Below are 25,048 nucleotides of genomic sequence, written 5' to 3' on the forward strand. Positions count from 1 at the left end.
GACATCATCACCATATCTTATTCCCCATGGGCAGTCGGTGACTGAGCCAGGTCTCAATTTTTTCCATGGAGTGGTTTCAGAGATATAAAGGTGCGATGTTTTTTCCAAATGGCACCTATGCCACGTGACCTATGACGTCATAATAATCATTAAAATATTCCACAGGAGGAGGCCCTCCTATCGTGAAAATTTCATATCAATCGGACCAACGGTTGCTGAGAAAATGAATTTTTAAAATGCAGACACGGTACACTACTGAAATCCAGACACGTTCGTACGTAACTCAATGCTTAATATGTATGTAACACGTATGTACGTACGTACGTAACAAGTGTTTACAGACGAACGGACTGACGGACGGACGACGCGCCATCGTATAAGCTCCCCTGAACTTCGTTCCAGGTGAGCAAAAAATGTGAACGGCTTATGACACAACTTGGTGGATGAGTTGGACAGGTGACAAGAACAAGCCGATTCGATTTTGGTCCAGATCTGGCCTAACAGTGGATACAAAACGTGAACTGTTCAGACTGGCGGAGGTATGTACTCTGTGCTGAGTGCCGTCTAGTTTGGTCTGCAGCGGATATCTCAAAATGATGGACGTCTTCCTTCAGAAATCTATGAAATGGGAATTGTAAACCAATGAAAATTTATATACCTGTTTCGACGTTATTTGGGTGTTATCTGTAGGGTAGCACATTTCTCTCTCCTTTCATTTTTGATCCTTAAATTGTCCTAATAACTACAAATCGAGATCAGTAATAATCATAATCAAAAAGAGGTGTTCCAGACATTATTTCCTTTGAGACAGGGTGAATAATTATAAGCCTAACACAGTCGTTAATTGAGAGGAAGGAATTATGTGCCTGAAAAGCCCGGGTGGTTCTTGACTCCATAGTGAAGCGTCTCTGCCCTTTTGTGGATACTGCTTTTATTTTCACGGGTGTGTTCCATCACCCACCTCAGAGCAAAGCCTGTTTGGAGAACCGATTCAGTTGCCCACTGCCTAATCATGAGCCACATGGTACCTGGTAGCACAATATGACTGATCTGACTGAAATGATAGGGTCAAATAAAATGATCAACCAAAATCCAGGCAACTGATGATGATGATGATGATGATGATGATGATGATGATGATGATGATGAGAAAGAGGAGGAGGGAGAGAATGGGGGGTAGGAGGGGACAGGAGGAGGCAGGAGAGAATGAGGGGGAGGGGGAGGAGGAGGAGGAGAGGAGGAAGAGGAAGAGGAGGAGGAGGACAGAAAACTTCATTTAATAAAATGTTACTATAATTCACCAAATGTCTGTTTGTCTGTCTGTCTGTTCCCAGGTACTGCAAAAACGGCCGAACCGATTGTAACGAAATTTTGGGTGGGTAATCCTGGGACCCCCTGGAGTAAAATAGGCTATGGTGTTTTTCCAAAAAAAAATCAAATTTTTCCAATTTTCCAGTTTTTCCAAACACGATGGAATAATATTTACCGATATGAATAGTGATGTGGCTTTTATTGAAATTCTACAAATGCTGTTTAGATTTTGATGATTTGCGTGCGATATGATTTAACGGATGTTTATATGAATCGTTTAAAATAAAAAAAGCCTTCAATTTCTGATATTTTGCCTTTTCATTTGGGCCTCCCAATTGAAGCCCCACCCATAGGACGGGTACCGTTGCTAATTCAATAAATAGACTTTTGAATCATGTTTTTTTATTATTATTATTATACTTCAGCAGCAAAAGGACAAACATAATATACTGCAATCAGGTCGGGCAATTCTATTTAAACAGTATTTATGCAATAGTTTTATTTTTCAGTCATTTAAGGCTCATGGAGAGGCTGTACATTTTGAGATTCAGGGCTAAAAGACAATGTAGACATCCATCTACAGACATGAGCAGACAATTGATAAACACTTATGGTATAATATAGAATTTGAACCTGCGTCCCCCACATAATGAGCCAGGAGTTCAGATGGCAACACCAGCAGGTGAACCCAAAATGATGCAAGAGGTGTGTTTCGATGGCAAACTCTGAAAAACGCAGAAATTAATAACAAACCTGCAACAATAACCATCATGCCTGATCATTTCACAATCATGCATGAGCTTTGGTGGGTTTATTACAGTTTGAGAACCTGCTACAGAGATGGGAATTTCCAAGTTAATGGTGTATCACGTAATGACCAAGCAGTTGGAGAGGAGGAAATTGTTGGCAAGTGTGTTACATACTTACATGTCTTCAGCAATGAGCAAAGGTTGAACAAGCTTGCTTGGAATAATCATATTTGGCATTTCCATATGCAAGGAGAATTTGTGCGTGCGTCAGAACTGCTAATTGAAGTGTGCCATAATTGCTAATTAAGCTTGATGTAAATTATGATACGGAATCAAAACTGCATTTGTATGGTTTTGGAACCCGTTCACACTATTTAAATATCCTCTTCCCACACTCGTAACGGCCAACATGCATCGATGCTGCTGAACCACCTTCATTACAATATGGAAGCATGATGTATGTGATGGGCTGAAAGTTATGGCATTCTTTCCCTCACTCATGCTGCTCAGATTTATTTACAAGTGTATGTATGATCCCTTTAACTACAACTTCACAAATATCTGCACGGAAAAAGAAGGTAAAATAGCTTAAAAGGTAAACTCAACCATGTTCAGTGTATATCTGGTGGGCCTTTTTAAGCTGGTGGGCCAATTAACAAATAACTTTTTCATACAAAGTCAAAGCTCGTGGAAGTGTGAGAACATCGAACGGATCAGGACATAATAAAACTACAACGACACTCGGTAGACCACATACCTCTGCCAAGCTGAACAGTTTACATTTTGTATCCCACTGATAGGCCGGATCTGGATCAGCCAAGTTAAAGCACAGCCAAGCACAGCCAAGGCAGAGTGTCAAGACCAGAAAGGAGGAGGGAGAAGACAGAGAGACCACCATCCTGTCTGCAATGTACATTCTTGGGAAAAATGCCAGGGTCATAGAAAAGGCCACTTTATATGGTATGTGCCATGTGGCAAACTGCAGAAAAGAAGGGACATTCCATAGCTTGTAGAAAATGCCAAACAATAGAAAAGAAGGGATATCCAACAAATATTGTGTGCATGCTGGACGACCCTTGCGTTCTTAGGAGGAACCAAGTAATGGTCTAGAAAGGTTCATATAAAGGGGCATCAATTTGATTCATACAGCAAATGAAAAAGTAAATGTATTTTAACCTATATATGAGGCGCCCCTTTTATATTAACTTTTCCAGAGCATTATTATTATTATTATTATTATTATATATATATATATGTATATATATATATATATACATTATATATATCTATATATATCTATATATATATATATATATATATATATATATATATATATATATATATATATATATATATATATACTAGTATTTCGAAAAATACCCTTAGGACATACCGACGGGAGAGATAGGTGCATAGCAGAAGTTTGGTAGGATTTCACAAAAGTTTGAGGAAGTAGTTCAGTGACAACACAGACACTACACAGATATATATATATATATATATATACTAGCAGAAGTACCCGGCATTGCCGGGCGGTGAAGGGGAGGGGGAGGGGAACGGGGGGGGCGAGCCCCTTGGCAAAGCGAGCGATTTTTTTTTTCATAGCGTCATAGCGTCATAGCGGTCATAGCGTCATAGCGTTTTTTTTTTTCATAGCGTCATAGCGTCATATCGTTCATAGCGTCATATCGTTCATAGCGTCATAGCGTTCATAGCTTCATAGCGTCAAATCGTTCATAGCGTCATATCGTTCATAGCGTCATATTGTTCATAGCGTCATATCGTTCATAGCGTCATCACGTGATCGCTCTGAGCGAATCAGCGCCCACCTGCTCTGATTCCATTGATTCCGTGCGCTGAAATGCGCTGAGGTAAATATGAAAAAAATATTGACCGTCAAATATTTTGAGTTCGGCCATGTTCGTCCCACGCTCGATGGCCATGTCTATGTCAAATATCAAGCACGTAAGCCTCTCCGTTTAGGAGTCTATCTGTAACATTACACACACACACACACACACACACACACACACACACACACAAACTGTGTTTTATATATATAGATATCTATATATATAGACACTCACTCTTACCTTCTCCCTTCTTCATCTCATCCTAAACATACAATTGCAAGCATACCATACAGTCAAGCACTCAGAGTAAGACGCATTTGCTCAACAAAAATGGCAGAAGAAACTTCTCTCTGCCAATTAGAAACACACTTCATTGCAAGAAACTATGACCCTCACTCTGTGCAAGAAGCAATAACCCGAGCAAAACACATACCGAGAGCAGACCTTCTGACTTACAAACCCAAACCTGCAACTAACCGTGTCCCACTGGTAACCACCTACTCTGCTACCTCATCCCAATTGCCAAGTATTCTGAATAAGGCCCTTCCTCTCCTCCATCAATCAGAAACACTCGGCACCACATTTCCTCAACCTCCGCTAACATCATTTCGACGTGGTCGGACACTCAGGGACCTCTTGGTAAAAGCAAAGCACCCACAGCCCCACAACAAAGAAACTAGGATCCCTGGCTTCTATAAATGCACAGCAAACAAATGCATTATTCACAAACATTTACTAGAAGGAAACAAATTCTGTAGTTCTAGCACTGGACAAAAATTCCCCATCACCTCCTATATGAACTGCAAATCTACATGGGTCATATACCTAATCACTTGCCAAAAGTGCACCAAACAATATGTTGGAAAAACTGAAATACACTCTACACACGATTTAATAACACCCGGTCAGAAATCAATAACTTCCACACCAGTCAGGGCAAATCTCTACCTTACACGATACACTTTAATCAACCGGATCACTCTATAAATGACATTCAGATCTCTGCCATTGAATCAATCACAAATCGATCACACACCACGATTCTGAAACGTGAGTCCTTTTGGATACACAAACTTCGGACAAAAGTCCCTCATGGCATAAATTTTGATGACTAAAGCATGTTCCCACATCAACCCAATCAAATTGTTAACCGTAACCCATTCATTCATTCATTCATTCATTCATCATTCATTCATTCATTCATTCTACCTTTATATGTCATTTATATAAATATATAAATATATTATATGAATATAAATGGGATATGAATATATGCTTGTGTGTTTATGTATGTATATCTCTATATTTGTATATGCACTTGCACCCTAACTGTAACGCAAACGGTCACTTCCGTTGAACTTGGGGCTGGTGAGTGAACTTTGGCGTGGCTCTTCCTTCTGTATGCATTTTCTACACACATCACACATCTCACACACATATCACCATACATACTTGACTGATATACATGCCTACTGTTTTTGTAGACTCAGAAGAAGACCTTTGTTGGTCGAAAGCTTGTCGACAATTAAAGATCGACGTCCTGAAGCTACGTCCGCGTCTTATTTAATCTAACGATTATAGATATCTATATATATATATATATATATATATATATATATATATCTCTGTGCAGCGTCTCCTGTGTTGTGTTGTCCTGTGTTGTCACTGAACTACTTTCTCAAACTTTTGTGAAATCGTACCAAACTTCTGGAATGCACATATCTCTCCCATCGGTATGTCAAGGGTATTTTTTTTAAAAAAATTTCCAATTTCTTTTTTTGGGGGGGAATCTTTATGGGAATTTTTTTTTTTCTAACTTCAATATTGTTTATAAAATGTTATATCACGTATATTACAAATACATTTGTGCAAAATAATTGTTTGAATTATGATTGGTTTAAACCATGACAAAACGGCAACTCGGGTACAGTCATTTATCTATATATCTACACATCTGGGCAGTGTCTGTGTTCTCACTTAACGACTCCCTCAAACTTTTGTTTCCGTGGTTGTGAAGTGTTTTTAATAACGTTGTGGTGGTTTTGAATCACGTGGTGGTGAGGTATTTTGAAATATGTGGTGGTGAGGTGTTTTTAAATGACGTGGTGGTGAGGTGTTTTTAAATCACATGGTGGTGAGGTGTTTTGAATTAATTGGTGGTGAGGTATTTATAATTACGTGGTGGTGAGGTGTTTTTAATTATGTGGTGGTGAGGTGTTTAGAATTAGTTGGTGATGAGGTGTTTTGAATTATGTGGTGGTGAGGTGTTTTGAATTACTTGGTGGTGAGGTGTTTTTAAATGACGTGGTGGTGAGGTGTTTTTAATTTCGTGGCTGTGAGGTGTTTTTATTACGTGTTTTATGGCTGTGAGGTGTTTTTACTTTCGTGGTGGTGGGGTGTTTTTATTACGTGTTTTATGGCTGTGAGGTGTTTTTATTACGTGTTTTATGGCTGTGAGGTGTTTTTAATTTCGTGGTGGTGGGGTGTTTTTATTCCGTGTTTTATGGCTGAGGTGTTTTTAATTTCGTGGTGGTGGGGTGTTTTTATTACGTGTTTTAAGGCTGTGAGGTGTTTTATTACGTGTTTTATGTCTGTGAGGTGTTTTTAATTTCGTGGTGGTGGGGTGTTTTTATTACGTGTTTTAAGGCTGTGAGGTGTTTTATTACGTGTTTTATGGCTGAGGTGTTTTTAATTTCGTGGTGGTGGGGTGTTTTTATTACGTGTTTTAAGGCTGTGAGGTGTTTTTAATTTTGTGGTGGTGAGGTGTTTTTATTACGTGTTTTATGGCTATGAGGTGTTTTATTACGTGTTTTATGGCTGTGAGGTGTTTTTAATTTCGTGGTGGTGGGGTGTTTTTATTACGTGTTTTATGGCTGTGAGGTGTTTTTATTACGTGTTTTAAGGCTGTGAGGTGTTTTTCATTTTGTGGTGGTGGGGTGTTTTTATTACGTGTTTTATGGCTGTGAGGTGTTTTATTACGTGTTTTATGGCTGAGGTGTTTTTATTTTTGTGGTGGTGGGGTGTTTTTATTACGTGTTTTATGGCTGTGAGGTGTTTTTATTACGTGTTTTAAGGCTGTGAGGTGTTTTTAATTTTGTGGTGGTGAGGTGTTTTTATTACGTGTTTTATGGCTGTGAGGTGTTTTATTACGTGTTTTATGGCTGTGAGGTGTTTTTCATTTTGTGGTGGTGGGGTGTTTTTATTACGTGTTTTATGGCTGTGAGGTGTTTTATTACGTGTTTTATGGCTGTGAGGTGTTTTTAATTTCGGTGTGGTGGGGTGTTTTTATTACGTGTTTTATGGCTGTGAGGTGTTTTCAATTTCGTGGTGGTGAGGTGTTTTTAATTTTGTGGTGGTGAGGTGTTTTTATTACGTGTTTTATGGCTGTGAGGTGTTTTAAATTACTTAGTGGGGAGGTGTTTTGAATTACTTGGTGGTGAGGTATTTTGAATTACGTGGTGGTGAGGTGTTTGAATTACGTGGTGGTGAGGTGTTTTGAATTACTTGGTGGTGAGGTGTTTTGAATTACGTGGTGGTGAGGTGTAATCGTCCCAAACTTCCAGTCTGCACCTACCCCTCCCCTATGTATGTGCAGAGGGGTTCTTTCTTGAAAAAAAAACATTCAACCTAAATCTTCAACCTAAATTGCCTATAAAAATGTAATATCACAAACACAACAAATACATTTGTGCAAAGTAATTGTTTGTATTATGATTGGTGAAAATCATGACAACACAGCAACTCAGGTACAGTCATTAGCCTCAGTTAAAATAAGCCCGTTCCTCAGTATCGACGCTTGGTAAGGCGAGCGCAGCTAGTGTATATATATACTAGCTTGAGGCAAGCGCAGCGAAAAATGAGGCGAGCGCAGCGAGCCGAGCCAAGCCTAGTATATATATATATACTAGCTTGGCTCGGCGGGCTTATTTGAAGTTGAAAAAAAAAAGTTCCCAAAAAAATTCAAAAAAAAAAATTGGAAAGTTTTTCAAAACAAATACCCTTAGGACATACCGACGGGAGAGATATGTGCATTCCAGAAGTGTGGTACGATTTCACAAAAGTTTGAGAAAGTAGTTCAGTGACAACACAGGACAAGAGACGCTGCACAAATATATATATATATATATATATATACAGTGGAACCTTGACTTACGAGTGCCCCAACTTACGAGTTTTTCGAGATACGAGCCGTCGCTCGGGCGGTTTATTGCTTTGAGATGCGAGCCGAGATCGGAGTTACGAGCTTTCGCCACCCGGTCACGTGGTTATCTTGCCGTGCAAGTACAGTATCTCTGCCGTATAGTGCTGCATTTTTGTTTTCGCATGTTGGTTATTTTGAGTTTACGCCGCCAGGTGGGTTCCGGTCACGTGGTTATCTTGCCGTGCAAGTACAGTATCTCTGTCGTATAGCACTGCATTTTTGTTTTCGCATGTTGGTTATTTTGGAAAATTTCATGTTCATGTCGAACATTTCATGTTCATGTTCATGTTTTCATGTTCATGCCATGCCAGGCCACAACTTGTTCAGAGTGCCGGCGATAGCTCGCCTTCTCTTTGTGGAAAACACGGTGAGATCCTTAACATCCAACAACTAATGGGACGCAAACGGGGCGCCCAGTTTAGCGGTACACACATTGATGAATCACCCTGCCTGTGATTCACCCATGACAGGTTATAGCTGGGTCGGGATTCAAACCCAGGCTGGACAGTTTAGACTTTAGAGTCAAGTGTGCGTACCTCCAGTCCAGGCCATCCTGCCAACTTGTATGCTGCATACAGGTGAAATATAAAGCGCGAGATATTTTTATATATACTGTATATTTAAAAAAAAAATCGTGTGGTTTTTGGCGGGCTGGAACGGATTAATAGCATTTCAATGCATTTTCATGGGGAAATTTGATTTGAGATACGAGCAATTTGAGTTACGAGTTCGGTCACAGAACGAATTAAACTCGTAAGTCAAGGTTCCACTGTATATATATTGTTGCGAATATGGAATTTGGCCTCCATATCCGCTTGTAAATATTCCCCTATTTTCTCCGATACTCCCCAACTCTCCCTTACCCCATTCCCTAGTCCCATTGTCTGTAAACAACACCCATTAGAGCCGATCTTCCCCTTCATCCCCCCATTAAATGTCGTGCCCAGGTCCCCCGCACCACACGTAGACAATTATAGGACATCTTGCTAGTTATTCTTAATCTATGTCAGTTAAGGACTTGTTTCCATTAATTATGACTCTTCGTTGCACCAGAATGTGATTATATAGCACCTGTTAGGAAGTTTAGGACCTCCCCATACCTCTCCGCATCTCTTCCCCATGAAGAAGCGCCAACTACAACAACAACAACAAAAGAGGGGGGCGGCGCGGTGACGGCATGGGGAGTGGGCGTCCTCCTTCCGGCTCGGTTAGCCACCATTGACCACGCGCTCCACGGGGTTACCACGAAGGGGCTCCCTGTCGGCCCCTCGTCAAGGGCGGAGCCGGTAACCCCCGCACCCAATGAGAAGCCATGGGCCGATGCCATCTGGGGCGGCGCTAACGAGCCGAGGGCGTGTCACTCCCCGCCGGAGATATACGCGGCCCCGCGCCGGACGTGAGGAGAGATGCGCCCCGAGCTTGGAAGGAAAAGACGCCACCCTCCCGAGCGCTGAGCGACCTCCCCAGCTTGAGACCAAAGTCGCGACCCACAAGCGCTGTGATACCTTCACGCATCTCTGGACACCACCGTACGTGATTCTGTCCCTGAGCCAGGTGCACCTGAGCCATCGCGACCTGCCTCCCCTTTTCATCAACCCCCGTGTGAGTCAGCATTTTGTCCCGTGTGTCTGTCGTCTGTCCGGGGATAATATAAGAGTGTGTCTAAGTGCCTGTCTTCCTGTAATATACCTCTAGCCCCTGTAATCTAACCTTTTTCCGTACGAATATACTTGAGAATCGAAACCCTGGTGTCGTATTGTGTCATTATAACCCAGCCGGGTGTCTTCTCTTTCCTATTGAGCCAGCGTAGCGCGATTAGTCAACATTCGGGCACAATCGGGTAACTTGTACGGATACGGCGGCCATCCCGCTCGGCCCACCATACCATCAAAGTCGTGTCTGTAACAATTGGTGTCGAGGAGTGGAATTCGAACCCGGGACTAAATTAGTTAGGCCCAAATTTTGGGAGGGAAAATCGATTCGGAGCGCGTTTCCCGCGCGAAATTATAACGGCGAAATTTCAATTTGTTTTACGAAAATAAAAAAATAAAAACCGAATTTTGAAAGTCGCGCTATGGCGGATCAAGACAGCTGGGGTCCGGTAAAGGAGAGTGAGGTAGGGTCGATCCAGGACCAAAATGAGGGACAGGAGGAGAGCGAAGCAGTGAGGGCGGCAGGTTCGCAAAATAGCGCCGTCACGCACGAAGAAGCGGGCGCGCAAAATGGCGCCTCGCTGATCACCGCGCCAGCGACCGTGGCAGCGCCCCCGATGGATTGGGGCCTTTTTTTTATACAAATGAAGGCCCTTATGGCCCAGAATAATGAAGAAATGGCAAACAGAATGGGGAACCGGATGGATGCTCAGGGTGAGCGATTGGAGGGCCAAATGGGGGTAATGAGGGACGAAGCGAGGGGTACCAGTGAGAAGTTAGACAATAATTTTGAGGAGTTAGACAAGAAAATTGAGAAGTTAGACAATAATTTTGAGGAGTTAGACAAGAAAATTGAGAAGTTAGACAATAATTTTGAGGAGTTAGACAACGGGATAAAAGAAGTAAAGAATGGGTTAACGGGGGTAGAAAACAGAATGGCCGCTCAAGAGAATCAAATGGAAGGGATGCAAAAAGGGTTAGAGGGGTTAGAAAACAGTATGGAAGGCAAATTGAGGGACATGAGGGACCAAGCGGAAAGGGAAGTTAAACAAATGGAGCAGCAGATAGAGGGGGTCAGAATGGGGGTAGAAACCAAACTGGATGCTCACAGGGAGGAAATGGAGCAGATGAGGGTGGCATCTGGGCAGGAGATGCAAGTGATGGGAGAGGAGATCAGAAGAGGAGTGAGTGAGGAGGTCGGAGGAGTGCGCGAGGAGGTGAGGCACTGTAAGGAGCGCATGGAGAAAGAGGTGAGAAAGGGGACTGTAAAATTGCAAGGTGGTATAGAGGAGTTGACGCTGGGAGTAGAACAACTGACAGTGGGACAAAAGGAGCTGGGGGACCAGGTAAAGAAGAACACAGCGGTAATAGAGGGTTTAAAATCGACACAGAAGGAGATGAAAAAGGACGTAGGGGTAATTAAAAAAGAGTGCCAGACGGTACATGAGGACCTGACGAGGAAAATGGACAAGGTGGTAGAGGTAATGGAGGTTAAAGAGCGGGAGGTGCGGGAGCACATAGAAAAAAATAAAGTGGAGTTAGAGGAAGAACTTAAAGGGGCGCACGAAGAGATGAAGGAGATGAAGCAAAAATTAGAGGAAGTGGAAGAAGGGGTGAGCGAAATTAAGAAGCGACGGAGAGAGGATAAGAAAGAGATAAAGGAGGAAGTAAAAGAATTGGTCCAAAGTCTGTGTTCGGACCGTGATGATGTGCTCATTAACCGGATGAGGGATTCGCAGGTGATGGAGGAGAAGCGAAGAGAAAGAGGACCCGGTGTAAGTGGTGACCAATATGGTCGTGCGTATGATGCGCCAGGTGATTTAATAAGCTTGGGGGTCGAGATAGACCCGGATGTTCGTGAGAGGCCAAGAGTGAGGTGTATGGCTGGTCCGGAGGGTATGGAACGAGAGGCGCGAGGTGTGGGTGAGCAAGGTTGTGGTGGTATGGAATGGGTAGCGGGTTGCGGAGGTGTGACCCATGCATCGACACCAACAGGGGTAGTTGTTGGAGGGACCGGGGAGGCACGAGAGCCCCTTGGGGGTAGTGTACTGTGGGGGCCCGGCCGGTTCGGCCCCGCGCTGACCCCGCAAGGGGCGACGCACGGGGTCCGGCCGGCGGGCAACGACTCGCATACGAGGTGGTCCCACAAGGTCCCACTCGCGCCGTATGACGGCAAGAGTGATCTACGCGCGTACCTGGCGCAGTTCGACTGTGTGTGTAAGGGTAACGGTTGGGGTGAGGACGAAGGTGGAGTACACCTGGTGGCCGCATTGCGCGGCGCGGCGGCGGAGGTGCTGACGGCATTACCAGCGGGTGCTCTCACCCTGCCAGCCCTCCGCGACGCCCTAATTAATCGATTTGGAATAGAACAGCAGAGCGAGCTTGTTAAAGCTCAGCTCGCGCTGCGAAAGCGCAAGCCCCAGGAAGCCATCGGGGAACTTGCCCACGACATTCGCCGCGCAGTGGGGATCGCACATGCTAGCATGGCAGCGGATTCCCGGGAAAGCCTGGCGCTGGACCATTTTATCCAGGCCCTCCCGGATATTGAGCTCCGGCAACAGCTCGCCATGTGGCGCCCGCAGACTCTGAGCCAGGCGGCTGACGCTGCGGCCCGTTGGGAAGCAGCGAGGCCCCTGGCCCGGGGGGGCGAGCGTCTCGCAATGGCGGTCCGCCAGATGGGACCCCCGATGGAGGGCGGACCCCTTAGGGGGCCCGCCCCCGACGTGGGTCCTGACCTGGCGGGCATGGTCCGGAGGCTGGTGGACCAGCGCCTGGCAGGACCTGGACCATGGCAGGCGGCCCCGGAGGTGGCCCGCGGTGGACCACGAGCGGGTAATCCAATTCGGACCTACAGGGGGGGGAATTTGGAATTCCGGAGGCAAGCACCTTATCAGGTGAGGTGCTATACCTGCAACCGCCTGGGTCACCTGGCGCGGCACTGTCGAAACGCGCGCCGGGATGATCCCCGGCAGTTGAGGTCCTCAACTCCGCCCAGGGGGGAGCGGGTTAGCCGACCCCAGACACCCCCCCGCCAGACCCCGGGAAACTAGAAGGTGTCGGGCACGTAGGGCGGTGTTCGGCAGCAGAGGATGGAGGAGAGCCCTCATTGACGCGACAGGTCATTTATTGTGGCCAAATTGGAACCGGTAGCCTGACAATTAGATGCAAAATTGCCGGCGTGGGGGTAGACGCCGTCGTGGACACAGGAGCTAGCGCCACGATCATCAGCCCTGTGGTCCTTGATTCGAGCGCAGGTGGCTGGGATAAGATCCAGCGCCTGCAAAATTATAGTTTGCAGCTTGCTACCGGGGTAACGGCCCCGATCATAGGGCGTGGTTCTGTGACCCTCAAGTTAGGGTCGGTAAGGAGGGAGATAGATGTTTGGGTGGCGGAGGTGTGCGACCCATGTTTAATAGGGTTGGACCTGTTGACTGCCAGCGGTTGTAAAATCGACTTGTGCCGGGGGATCCTGCAGGTGGGAGTAGAAGAGCTGCCGTTAGGGGGAGTGAGCACGGCCGAGAGAGCGGAGCTGGAGGCTTCCGAGGCCGTGACCATTCCCCCCAGGGCCGAGGCGATAGTGCCGGCCCGGTGGGCAGCTCGCCCAACATGGCAGGAGTCCTGCGGCCTGGTCGAACCGGTGGCAGCGCAGTCCATACCGGGTTTAATCGTGGGCCGCACCCTTGTAAAAACGGACGGACCGGTAGTGGCCGTCCGAGTAGTAAATGTGAGTACAGAACCACGCACTATAGTAAGGGGCACGAGGGTAGCTGGCTGCACCCCAGTTGAGGAAGTCGCGACAGTGAGGGGCGAGAACGTCCAGCCGAGCCGACCCCGGGGGGAGCCTTCAATAACAAGTAGGAATTGGCCCGATCCCATTTGCGAGATGGTAAATCGTAGTAGCGTAGAGTTGGGAGGTACCCAGAGGGAGGCCTTACACAAACTGGTTGGGTCCCATTTGGACCTCTTCTCCCTGTCCACCGAGGATATTGGACGTACGGGCCTGGTGAAACATCAGATCCACACCGGTGAGGCCCGGCCTATTCGTCAGGCCGCCCGACGGCTCCCTTGGAGCAAGAGGGCGGAAGCTGACGAGCAGGTTGCAAAAATGCTCGACGCAGGTGTGATCGAGCCCTCGGGAAGTCCTTGGATGTCACCTGTTGTGCTGGTCAAAAAGAAGGATGGGACCACGCGGTTCTGCGTGGACTATCGCCAGCTAAACAACGTGACACTCAAGGACTCATATCCCCTGCCAAGGATTGATGACACCCTCGATGCCGTTGCGGGCTCAAATTGGTTCACAACTTTGGACCTCAAGAGTGGGTATTGGCAGGTGGAGATGGATAGGGCAGGGAAGGAGAAAACGGCATTTTCCACAGGTAAGGGACTGTATCAGTTTACTGTGATGCCGTTTGGTTTGTGTAACGCCCCCGCCACCTTTGAGAGATTGATGGAGCATGTACTAGGCGGCATGCCATGGCAGTCATGCCTGGTGTACCTGGATGACGTCCTGGTACATGCCCAAACGTTCCCCCAGGCACTAGCTAATTTGGACCAGGTGTTCGGGTGCCTCAGACAGGCAGGGTTGAAGCTGAACCCGAGTAAGTGCACTTTGTTTGCAAGAGAGGTGGCCTATCTAGGTCACGTGATTGGCCGCGAGGGGGTAAAAACAGACCCAGACAAAATTAAAGCGGTAGAGGAGTGGCCCGCACCACGTACCATCAAAGAGGTGCGGGGATTTTTGGGACTCTGCTCCTACTACCGGCGCTTTGTGGCGAAATTTGCGGAGTTGGCCCGTCCCCTCCACCGGCTTACGGAGAAGGGGACGCGATTTAATTGGACACGGGAGTGCCACGAGGCCTTCCAAAAATTGAAGGGGTGTCTGACATCCGCACCCCTTCTAGCTTACCCCACTAGTGACGGGACATTTACCCTGGACACGGATGCGAGCCAGGAAGGATTGGGCGCAGTTTTGTCTCAGACACAGGAGGGCGTGGAGAGAGTGATTGGTTATTATAGTCGGGCCTTAAGTAGGCCCGAGAGAAATTATTGCGTCACTCGCAAAGAGTTATTGGCTATGCTGGCTGCCATGAACCATTTCCACCCGTACTTGTACGGGCGGAAATTTTTGGTTAGAACTGACCATTCCTCCTTGCAATGGCTCCTTCGGTTCAAGGAACCGGAGGGCCAAATTGCAAGGTGGTTGGAAAAGTTGCAGCAGTACGATTTTGATGTGGCCCATAGGGCCGGGAAGGCCCATGGTAATGCGGACGCACTCTCTCGGCGTCCTTGTCTGGGGGAAAACTGTAAATTTTGTGCGAGACACGAGGAGAGGGAGCAATTGGGCGATTCCGCCCCGATTCTCGTCGTCCGGGCAACCCGGGTGAGAGGGCCAATTTTGCCACTAACCGCGGACGAGGAATTTGGAGAGTTGGCTTGGAGCACGGCCCAGCAGGAGGATCCTGTTCTGGGGCCGGTGTTCCAATGGGTCAAATTGGGGCAAAGACCAAAGGGGGAAGAGGTCACCCCCCTCGGGGCGCAGACAAAGGCATATTGGGCTCAGTGGCAGACCCTGGAATTGAAAGGCAACATCTTGTATCGCAAGTGGGTGGAGGTTCCCTCTGATCGAACTTCCTGGCTGGTGATAGTCCCTGACAAATTCAAGAACGTCATATTGCAACAGGTGCATGGTACCCGCTCCGGCGGCCATTTGGGCAGGACAAAGACAATATCTCGGGTCCGCCGGAGGTTCTATTGGGTGAATATGGGGCGCGACATACAGGACTGGTGTCGGAGATGCGACGCCTGTTCTGCCAAAAAGGGACCAGCACGGAGGATGAGGGCCCCCCTTCAATTACATCAGGTGGGGGCCCCCCTTGAGCGGGTGGCTATGGATATTCTAGGACCGCTGCCCCGCACCCGCCAAGGTAATAAGTATATCCTCGTTGTGATGGACTACTTCACCAAGTGGCCGGAGGCCTACGCCCTCCCCAACCAAGAAGCAGGGGTGGTAGCGCAGGCCTTCGTGGAAGGATTTGTGTGCCGGCATGGGATTCCACAGGAGTTGCACACCGACCAGGGACGAAATTTTGAGAGCAAATTACTAAAAGATGTGTGCAGTCTCCTGTCAATTCGAAAAACCAGGACAACGCCTTTAAGACCTCAATCTGACGGGATGGTGGAAAGATTCAACCGAACTTTAATCCAACAACTGGCACTGTTCACCACCACCCGTCAGGATGACTGGGACGAACATCTCCCTTACTTGCTCATGGCCTACCGAACCAGCCAGCACGGGGCCACCGCATGCAGTCCAGCGTTGCTTATGTATGGGCGGGAGTTACGGGCTCCCGCCGACTTGCTATGCGGTCCCGTGCCAGACACAGTGGTTAACCCGCCGAGGGAGGGGTACGCACGTCACCTAGAGGAAGGCATGGAGCTAGTCCATGCCTTCGCCCGCCGCCAACTCCATCTGGCGGGGGAAAAGATGAAGCGCAGGTACGACGACCGGAGCCAGGGGAGTCAATACGCTCCGGGGATGAAGATTTGGTTCTTTAATCCCCGGAGGCGGAAGGGAAGGTGCCCAAAACTCACCTCCCCCTGGCAAGGCCCAGGAGTCGTCCTGTCGCAAATCTGTGACGTGGTCTTTAAGATCAAAATGGGGCCACGAGCCCTCCCTCGGATCGTCCACGCCGACCGGATAAGACCTTACACCGGCGAGCAGGCGCCCCCGTGGATTGCCTCGGCTTTAAATGCCGAGGCGGGACCCAGTACCTCTGAATAAGGGGGGCTTATTAGTGCCAGAGGACTGGGGGATTGAGGAGCGATAGGCCCGGTGGGTAAGGGTGGCATCCCTGCCACCCTTCCCATGGGGGGCAAAGGAGCAATAGCTTATGGGGTGTATGGCAGTGAAAACTAGCCCGGGTGGGTTAGGATATTGTGTGTAGGGATCTAGAGAAGATGACCTTAGGTAACGTTAAGGTTAGTTAGTGACTGATACCTGTAGTGGGGACGCAGGTAGATTAGTGTGGATTATAATGACGAGGGAGCGCAATAGTTAAAGGGACGACTGGGAAGCGCAAGTTTCAGAAGGGAGTAGTTAGCTGAGATGATGCCGTGTGTGTGAGAATTGAACAGGTGTGATTGCACAGGTGTGCAACTGAACAGGTGTGTGGAGCAGTGTATGAGTGAGTGATGGTGATGTGTGTTGCGTTGACCAACTGGTCCAGAAAGAGGAGGAGGGTGCAGGTGGCACCAGGTGAGATTGCACAGGTGTGCAACGACAGGTGAATGGAGGACAGGTGTATGGAATAAATGGTATGGAGTATTGGCCAATGGATGGTCGTGGAGTGGGTATGGTGGAAATTGTGGAGTGGAGTGGATGGTGCGAAGGTGTGAATGGGGGAAGAGTGGACCCCCATCACGGATACCCGGGGCGGGTAGTGTAAGTGTTAGGTAGAGGGTACAGGTAAATTGTGGTTGGATATTGGCATCTGTGGTGCGGGTGACAGAATGGTATGTGGATGGGTGCGTTGGTGTTGTGGAAATGGCTGGGCGTGTAGCCTGTTAGTATGTGTAGTTTGAGAATTCTTTCCGGATTCGGTTATCCTGTGGGTGTGTTTCTGTGAGGAGAAGGGTGCAACGTCGCAGGGGGACATATTTACTCATTTGTGAATATCAGTAAAACTGTCGCACTCAGGGTAGAGTTAATAGTAGAGGGAACTACATTGCGTGCCACACTAAAGTAGGTAAAAATTTATCGGGTCGGGACGCCCCGAGGGTAGAGAAGGGTGCAATGTTGCGAATATGGAATTTGGCCTCCATATCCGCTTGTAAATATTCCCCTATTTTCTCCGATACTCCCCAACTCTCCCTTACCCCATTCCCTAGTCCCATTGTCTGTAAACAACACCCATTAGAGCCGATCTTCCCCTTCATCCCCCCATTAAATGTCGTGCCCAGGTCCCCCGCACCACACGTAGACAATTATAGGACATCTTGCTAGTTATTCTTAATCTATGTCAGTTAAGGACTTGTTTCCATTAATTATGACTCTTCGTTGCACCAGAATGTGATTATATAGCACCTGTTAGGAAGTTTAGGACCTCCCCATACCTCTCCGCATCTCTTCCCCATGAAGAAGCGCCAACTACAACAACAACAACAAAAGAGGGGGGCGGCGCGGTGACGGCATGGGGAGTGGGCGTCCTCCTTCCGGCTCGGTTAGCCACCATTGACCACGCGCTCCACGGGGTTACCACGAAGGGGCTCCCTGTCGGCCCCTCGTCAAGGGCGGAGCCGGTAACCCCCGCACCCAATGAGAAGCCATGGGCCGATGCCATCTGGGGCGGCGCTAACGAGCCGAGGGCGTGTCACTCCCCGCCGGAGATATACGCGGCCCCGCGCCGGACGTGAGGAGAGATGCGCCCCGAGCTTGGAAGGAAAAGACGCCACCCTCCCGAGCGCTGAGCGACCTCCCCAGCTTGAGACCAAAGTCGCGACCCACAAGCGCTGTGATACCTTCACGCATCTCTGGACACCACCGTACGTGATTCTGTCCCTGAGCCAGGTGCACCTGAGCCATCGCGACCTGCCTCCCCTTTTCATCAACCCCCGTGTGAGTCAGCATTTTGTCCCGTGTGTCTGTCGTCTGTCCGGGGATAATATAAGAGTGTGTCTAAGTGCCTGTCTTCCTGTAATATACCTCTAGCCCCTGTAATCTAACCTTTTTCCGTACGAATATACTTGAGAATCGAAACCCTGGTGTCGTATTGTGTCATTATAACCCAGCCGGGTGTCTTCTCTTTCCTATTGAGCCAGCGTAGCGCGATTAGTCAACATTCGGGCACAATCGGGTAACTTGTACGGATACGGCGGCCATCCCGCTCGGCCCACCATACCATCAAAGTCGTGTCTGTAACAATATATATATATATATATATATATATATATATATATATATATATATATATATGTATATATATATGTATGTATGTATGTATGTATGTATGTATGTATGTATATATATATATACATACATACATACATACATATATATATATATATATATATATATATATATATATATATATATATATATTTATATAGATATACATATACAAATAAATTTACATATGTACATACAGTCACGTGAAAAATTAAGTACACCCCATGTAAAGTTTTGACTTTTTCAACATATTTCAACATACAGCTATTTGATCTTCATTTCAACAATATTAAGAGATAAAGGTGATATAAAATAACAAATATCATGAAACATTTACATTTTGTAGTCCATTGCATAATTTACATAAAAATAAATGCAAATTTCGCATGTGGAAAAAGTAAGTACACCCCGACATTTATCACTACTTCAAATACCTAAAATTAGAATCACGTGCACCAGCTCAGGTGCAAATGATTAGAACATCGTTAGAGAGGATCTTGGAGGAACCTGTCTTATTTAAACCTTCGACATTTAGTTTGGTTTGCTCTTTGTTGTTGAAGTGTGCGGCCTCACCATGCCTCGATCAAAAGAGCTCTCTGAGGCCTTCAGAAAGAAGGTTATAGATGCCTACGAGTCTGGGAAGGGATTTAAAAAGATCTGCAAACAATTTGAAATCAATCATTCGACTGTCCAGAAGATCATCTACAAGTGGAGAAGATTCCAAACAACTGCAAAGTTATTCAGTTATTCATTCAGTTACTTGCCCAAATCCCTGGTGTTGGGCTAGCGGCTAGGGTGCCGGCTTAGGATCCTAGGATCCTGGGTTCGAATCCCGGTCAATCGCTGAATTAACGCCAGGGGGGTTGACTCAGCCTGTCATCCTTCCGAGGTCGGCAAATTGAGTACCCGCTCACTGGTAATTCCCTGCTTGTCGTTAAAGGTGGCAAAAAGGGTTGGCGTCAGGAAGGGCATCCGGCCGTAAAACATTGCTTCAAAAAGGGGACCGAAAAACAACAACAACCACAGTTCCCGAAAAAGGCCAACCCCCGCTTGCGGGGAAAAATGGCCTCTAAAGGTGGTTTTTTTATTCAGTTACTTGCCCCAGCAAGTTCAGCCCGAGAGCAGACCGCAAGATGCTGAAAGAAGTCTCTAAGAACCCCAGAATGTCATCACGGGACCTACAGGTAGCTCTTGCCACTGTTGATGTCAAAGTGCACGAGTCTACCATTAGAAAGAGGCTGCACAAATTTGATCTACCTGGGAGGTGTGCCAGGAGGAAACTTTTGCTGTCCAGAAAGAACATCAGGGCAAGACTGAAGTTTGCCAATGAACACCGAGGCAAAGACAAGCACTTCTGGAACAATGTGCTCTGGACAGATGAGTCAAAGGTAGAGCTATTTGGCCACAGTACCAGAAGACTTGTTTGGTGAAACCAAAGACAGCATTTGACCACAAGGACCTAATACCAACTGTAAAGCATGGTGGTGGAAATATTATGGTTTGGGGCAACTTTGCTGCATCAGGGCCTGGGCAGCTCACCATCATATAATCCACTATGAATTCTTCATTGTACCAGAGGGTGCTTGAGGATAATGTGAGGCCATCTGTCAGAAAGTTGAAGCTCAACCGAAGGTGGACCTTGTAACATGACAATGACCTTAAACATACCAGTAAATCCACCAAGGAATGGCTGAAAAGAAAGAAATGGAGGGTTCTGGAATGGCCAAGTCAAAACCCGGATCTAAATCCCATTGAGATGTTGTGGGGGGATTTGAAACGAGCTGTGCATGCAAGAAACCCCTCAAACATTGCACAGCTGAAAGAATTCTGCATGGAGGAGTGGGCAAAAATTTCTCCCAGTCGATGTCAGAGACTGGTAGACAGTTATAAGAAACGCCTACTTGAGGTTGTTTCTGCCAAAGGGGGCAATACCACCTATTAGAGCCAAGGGTGTACTTACTTTTTCCACATGCGAAATTTGCATAAATGTTTATTTAAATTATACAATGCACTACAAAATGTAAATGTTTCACGATATTTGTTATATTATATCACCTTTATCTATCAATATTGTTGAAATGAAGATCAAATAGCTATATGTTGAAATATGTTGAAAAAGTCAAAACTGTACATGGGGTGTACTTACTTTTTCACGTGACTGTATATACATATATACATATATATATATATATATATGTATATATGTGCACATGTAAATTTATATATATATGTGTGTGTGTGTGTGTGTGTGTGTGTGTGTGTGTGTGTGTGTGTGTGTGTGTGTGTGTGTGTGTGTGTGTGTGTGTGTGTGTGTGTGTGTGTGTGTGTGTGTGTGTGTGTGTGTGTGTGTGTGTATATATATATATATATATATATATATATAAAGGGTTTACATGTATTTTAACCTATATATGTGAGGCACCCCTTTATATGGTATGTGTGTATATATATATATATATATATATATATATATATATATATACATACATACATACACACACACAGTCGTGGCCAAAAATATTGACACCCTTGCACTTTTTTCAAATAACACACAATTTTCTCTAAAAATAAGTTGAAATTGATGAAAGTATTTGGTCTCTACAATTCCTCATTTCACTATTAATATTACAGAACTATTAATATTACAGAACCTTTTCAATATTAAAGGGGCGCCCTACATCTGGCAAACAAAATACATTTACTTCTTCATGCAGCTGTATGAATCAAATTGGCACCCCTTTAAATGAAGTTTTCTAGAGCATTACTTGGTTCCTCCTCAGAACAGAAGGGTAGTCCAGCATGCACACGAGATTTTTTGAATGCCCTTTATTTTGTATTGTTTGGCATTTTCTACAAGCTATGGAATGTCCCTTCTTTTCTATACTTTGCCATATGGCACATATCCTTGTATAAAGGGGTCTTTTCTATGCCCCTGGCATTTTACCCAAGAATATATATACATATGTATATATATTTAATTTTAAAGCAAAAACTATGGCACGTAGGTGGAATTTGTTTTGAAAGCCATTAATTAGACGTATTGACCAATGTATATTCGAAGTTTCAGCTAATTTTAATGTATAGCCTTTGAGATATGAGCGCCAACACATTTTGGGTGGACGGACGGACGGACACCAATGTGGATCCGCGGGTTTTCTAAATAAAACTCAAGAATGCATAAACGGAGGTTGTTGAAATTTGGAACATATTACCTCAACCTACAAATTATTTGCTTCTGAAATTTGCAGCCGATTACATCCAGTAGAAGCAGAGAAACAAGTTTTCAGTCCCTGTGTTAAAGTTGCATACAGAGAAAAGATCCCATATGAAGGGAGGGACACCTTGCGCCTCCCTTGATTGATTAAAAAACAAATATTTAATGTCAATGAATTTGAGATTATGAAGCTGTCTTTGCCATATTCGAGAAACTTGGATATTGACATAACCTTTTGGATAACCTTTCTACAGACCTGTCAACGTTATTTCATCTCTCCTACATTGTTGTTTTACATTGTACTATGAGGGCCGAATCAGCAACCCTTTCACCTGACGAATTTACTGTCCGCGTCGTAGTCAAAGCAAATGTGAAGCAAAACGAATCGATAAGTAGTCCCTTTTATAGAAATTGTCCCTTTAACCAATAGTTTATGATAATTCCCCATTTATAGGAAGTTTAAAATGAAAACCATCTTGGTGACAGCTGTAGCTGTTTTGGCATGGCATTCATCGATTTGTTGAGAATCTTTTTAGTACTCTTTACCAATCACCATTTCTCAGCTACTCCAGGTTGATAAATAGGTAAATAAGTTTGGCTCCGATGAAATACATTGGGTGGTGCCTGCGATGGAATAAAATTGCATATAACCGGATTGATTTGAAATGGTGCATTTTTGTTTGAATTGGAATATTGTTGCCTTGTACACGCTTTCACTTACCGTTTTACCTCCAATATATTTTCCTCTGTAGAATGACTAGGTTTGAGAAAGCTATTCTTGCTTGAACAATTGTGTAATATTAAATATCAGTTTAACTTAATATTGCTCAAAACAATATTATCTCAGTTTCTCATTCACATATAAACTCAAAGTTAAGTTTTATCCTTTTCCTTTTGTCAACGATTTTATTTTTGTTTTTTCTTCTTTTGGCGCTATGACCCCAAGGACCTGTTTATTGAAGTTTATTGATGCATTGAAAACTGTAAAGGCAGGATAATGCACTCTTTAACTGCTTTTTGTTCCCTGCCTCACAGCTCCAGCCCGAAAAGTTGCCGGACTTGAGCGGTCACGGTCCCGTGGCCGGATAGAGCTGCAAACTGCTCAGGTGGCTGTCGATATTCCACTTGATGAAGAAGAGGGAAGCGTTGGCAAGGACAAAGAGGCTGCGGAGGTCAAAAAAGAGAGCACTCATAAGGCCAAAGAGAGGTGTGAGCCAACACCAGACCCTATTTTGGATACACAACCAACCTCAGAAAATAAAATGGAAGTAATACATCATCAAGAACTCCCTCCAAGTATCGTATCAAGCAATGAAGTCATGCAGATGCCAATGGAGCTGCCTGGACAATTGTCAGAGGTTGTGACTTCAGAACAACCTATTGACTCTGAGATTCCTGGGAAAGTGTCTGTTTATGAGACTTCGGAGAATCCTGACTTGAAGCTCGATGAGGTGTCTACAGAATTATTGTTGGAGACATCAAGTAATATGGCAAATGAGACACTGAGTAAAGAATATCTGGAGATGTTCAGCGAACGGCTAGGAGAGGCTTCCAGTGAGAATATCGGCCTGCTTTCTTCAGAGCACTTGAGTGAGATTCCCAGTGAAACGTCATCTGAATTGCCCACCGAGACCCCAAATGTGATGTCTGTTGGTGAGATGTCCAGCATGCCTCCACCGGGACAGCTCGCTGATGATCCTGAAATACCTTCACAAGATCCTGAAGACACACCAGAAGGGGTGGTATTGCAGACTGCAGAGGGGTCCGTTGACAAAACCTTAGGAGAATCTGAAGCTTGACAATGGGTTTGGTACCTTCAATGAATGATTGAGTGAAGTAGTGAAAAACATCAACTGCTTGGTTTATGGCACTTGGTAAGCAAAACTTAACTATTGCCTTAATTCCTACCAAATGTTCACACCATATTTTTGTTGCGAATGCGGTTTCTTTGGTTTTATGATTGGGCTTATGCAATATATTTTGCTTGAAATCAGGTCACTGTCGATAACTATTTAGCTATTTCCAATTTTGCACAGTATCAATGCCATACACTGGAGTTATCTTATTGTATTTCTTGGAAAACCCTTTTTGAATATTGAATAAATGAAATAAAATGGAAACGTTACGGTAATCGTTTTTTCTAGTAACCTGTTCACATCTGAAAGCACTCGGAACAATAAAGCACTCCAAGTCTGTTCCATCAATTTATTTTGATGAACTTTGTCTTCAAACTTTTAAAAAGGTGTTTCACTTTATTAATGTTCCATTTCGTGAAGTGTTCATTGATCTCGGAATCAATGGGATTATATATTGTTTACGTCCATTGCAATTACCTCTGTAAATATTACACATTTTTATTTACCTATGAATGAATCTACACTTGCTAGATGTGCAATCACCTTTGCATCATTTCCGGCAGATAGTAGCTGAATTGTCATGATTATAGGGTGAGGGGTTTCTGGGTTTTTTATTTGTTTTTCAAAACACAAATACAGTACTTTAAACTACGTACACATTTGATTAAAGTTTGTGGCTGTCTCAAAACTTACAAGGCTATCATGACGACATCTCTTGGCATCTTCATTTTTACCTCCGCCACCAAAGGTGTTTTCACCCCTGTCTGTGTCTGTCTGTCTGTCTGTTCATTTGTCCGTTTTGTTTGTAAACAAGATATTTGTTCGAAATATATTGTTGTGGATATGAGAATGTTTTTTTATTTTGTTGTTGTGGTAAAATGTTGTTGTAAAAGGTTGTTGTAAAATATCACCCCTCCTCCCTCCGTTTGTGGTTGTATAAAGGTCAAAGGGCGTTTCCGTAGTTAGTCCATAAAACATACATGCAGGACACGATATATCCTTTCTTTTGACAGTTATATCTTATTCTGTGTATTAGTGTAAGGCTGTGTCTTCCATTAATTGAAATACTCCATTGCACCAGTGAAAGAGATAGATTCCCTTCATTCCCATTCCCAAAACCTCCATTCCCCCTCTCGTCACTGCTGAGCCCTCGATTACCAATTACCTCCGATCCAATTGCCGCCATTAACCACGAGGCATTGAGTCGGAGAAGAAAGGCGTGTCGCACCTCGTCAGAGGGGAGGAGGGGCGCGCCCGCCCGTCGTCAT

At 45.4% G+C, this 25,048-nt stretch overlaps 1 protein-coding gene across 1 annotated transcript in view; it reads left to right on the forward strand.

The window, feature by feature from the left end:
* LOC137425496 (protein diaphanous homolog 2) overlaps positions 1-24,055 on the forward strand; it is a 525,447-nt gene extending 501,392 nt beyond the window's left edge. Inside the window, exon 26 of the mRNA XM_068113997.2 lies at positions 22,960-24,055. Within this exon, the coding sequence (XP_067970098.2) occupies positions 22,960-23,723 (764 nt within the window). The 3' untranslated portion in view covers positions 23,724-24,055. The remainder of the gene's footprint in view (positions 1-22,959) is intronic.
* The last annotated feature ends 993 nt before the right edge of the window (positions 24,056-25,048 follow it).

Source organism: Myxine glutinosa, chromosome 4 (assembly GCF_964187855.1).
Source record: "Myxine glutinosa chromosome 4, kmMyxGlut1.1, whole genome shotgun sequence".
Classification (NCBI taxonomy): domain Eukaryota; kingdom Metazoa; phylum Chordata; class Myxini; order Myxiniformes; family Myxinidae; genus Myxine; species Myxine glutinosa.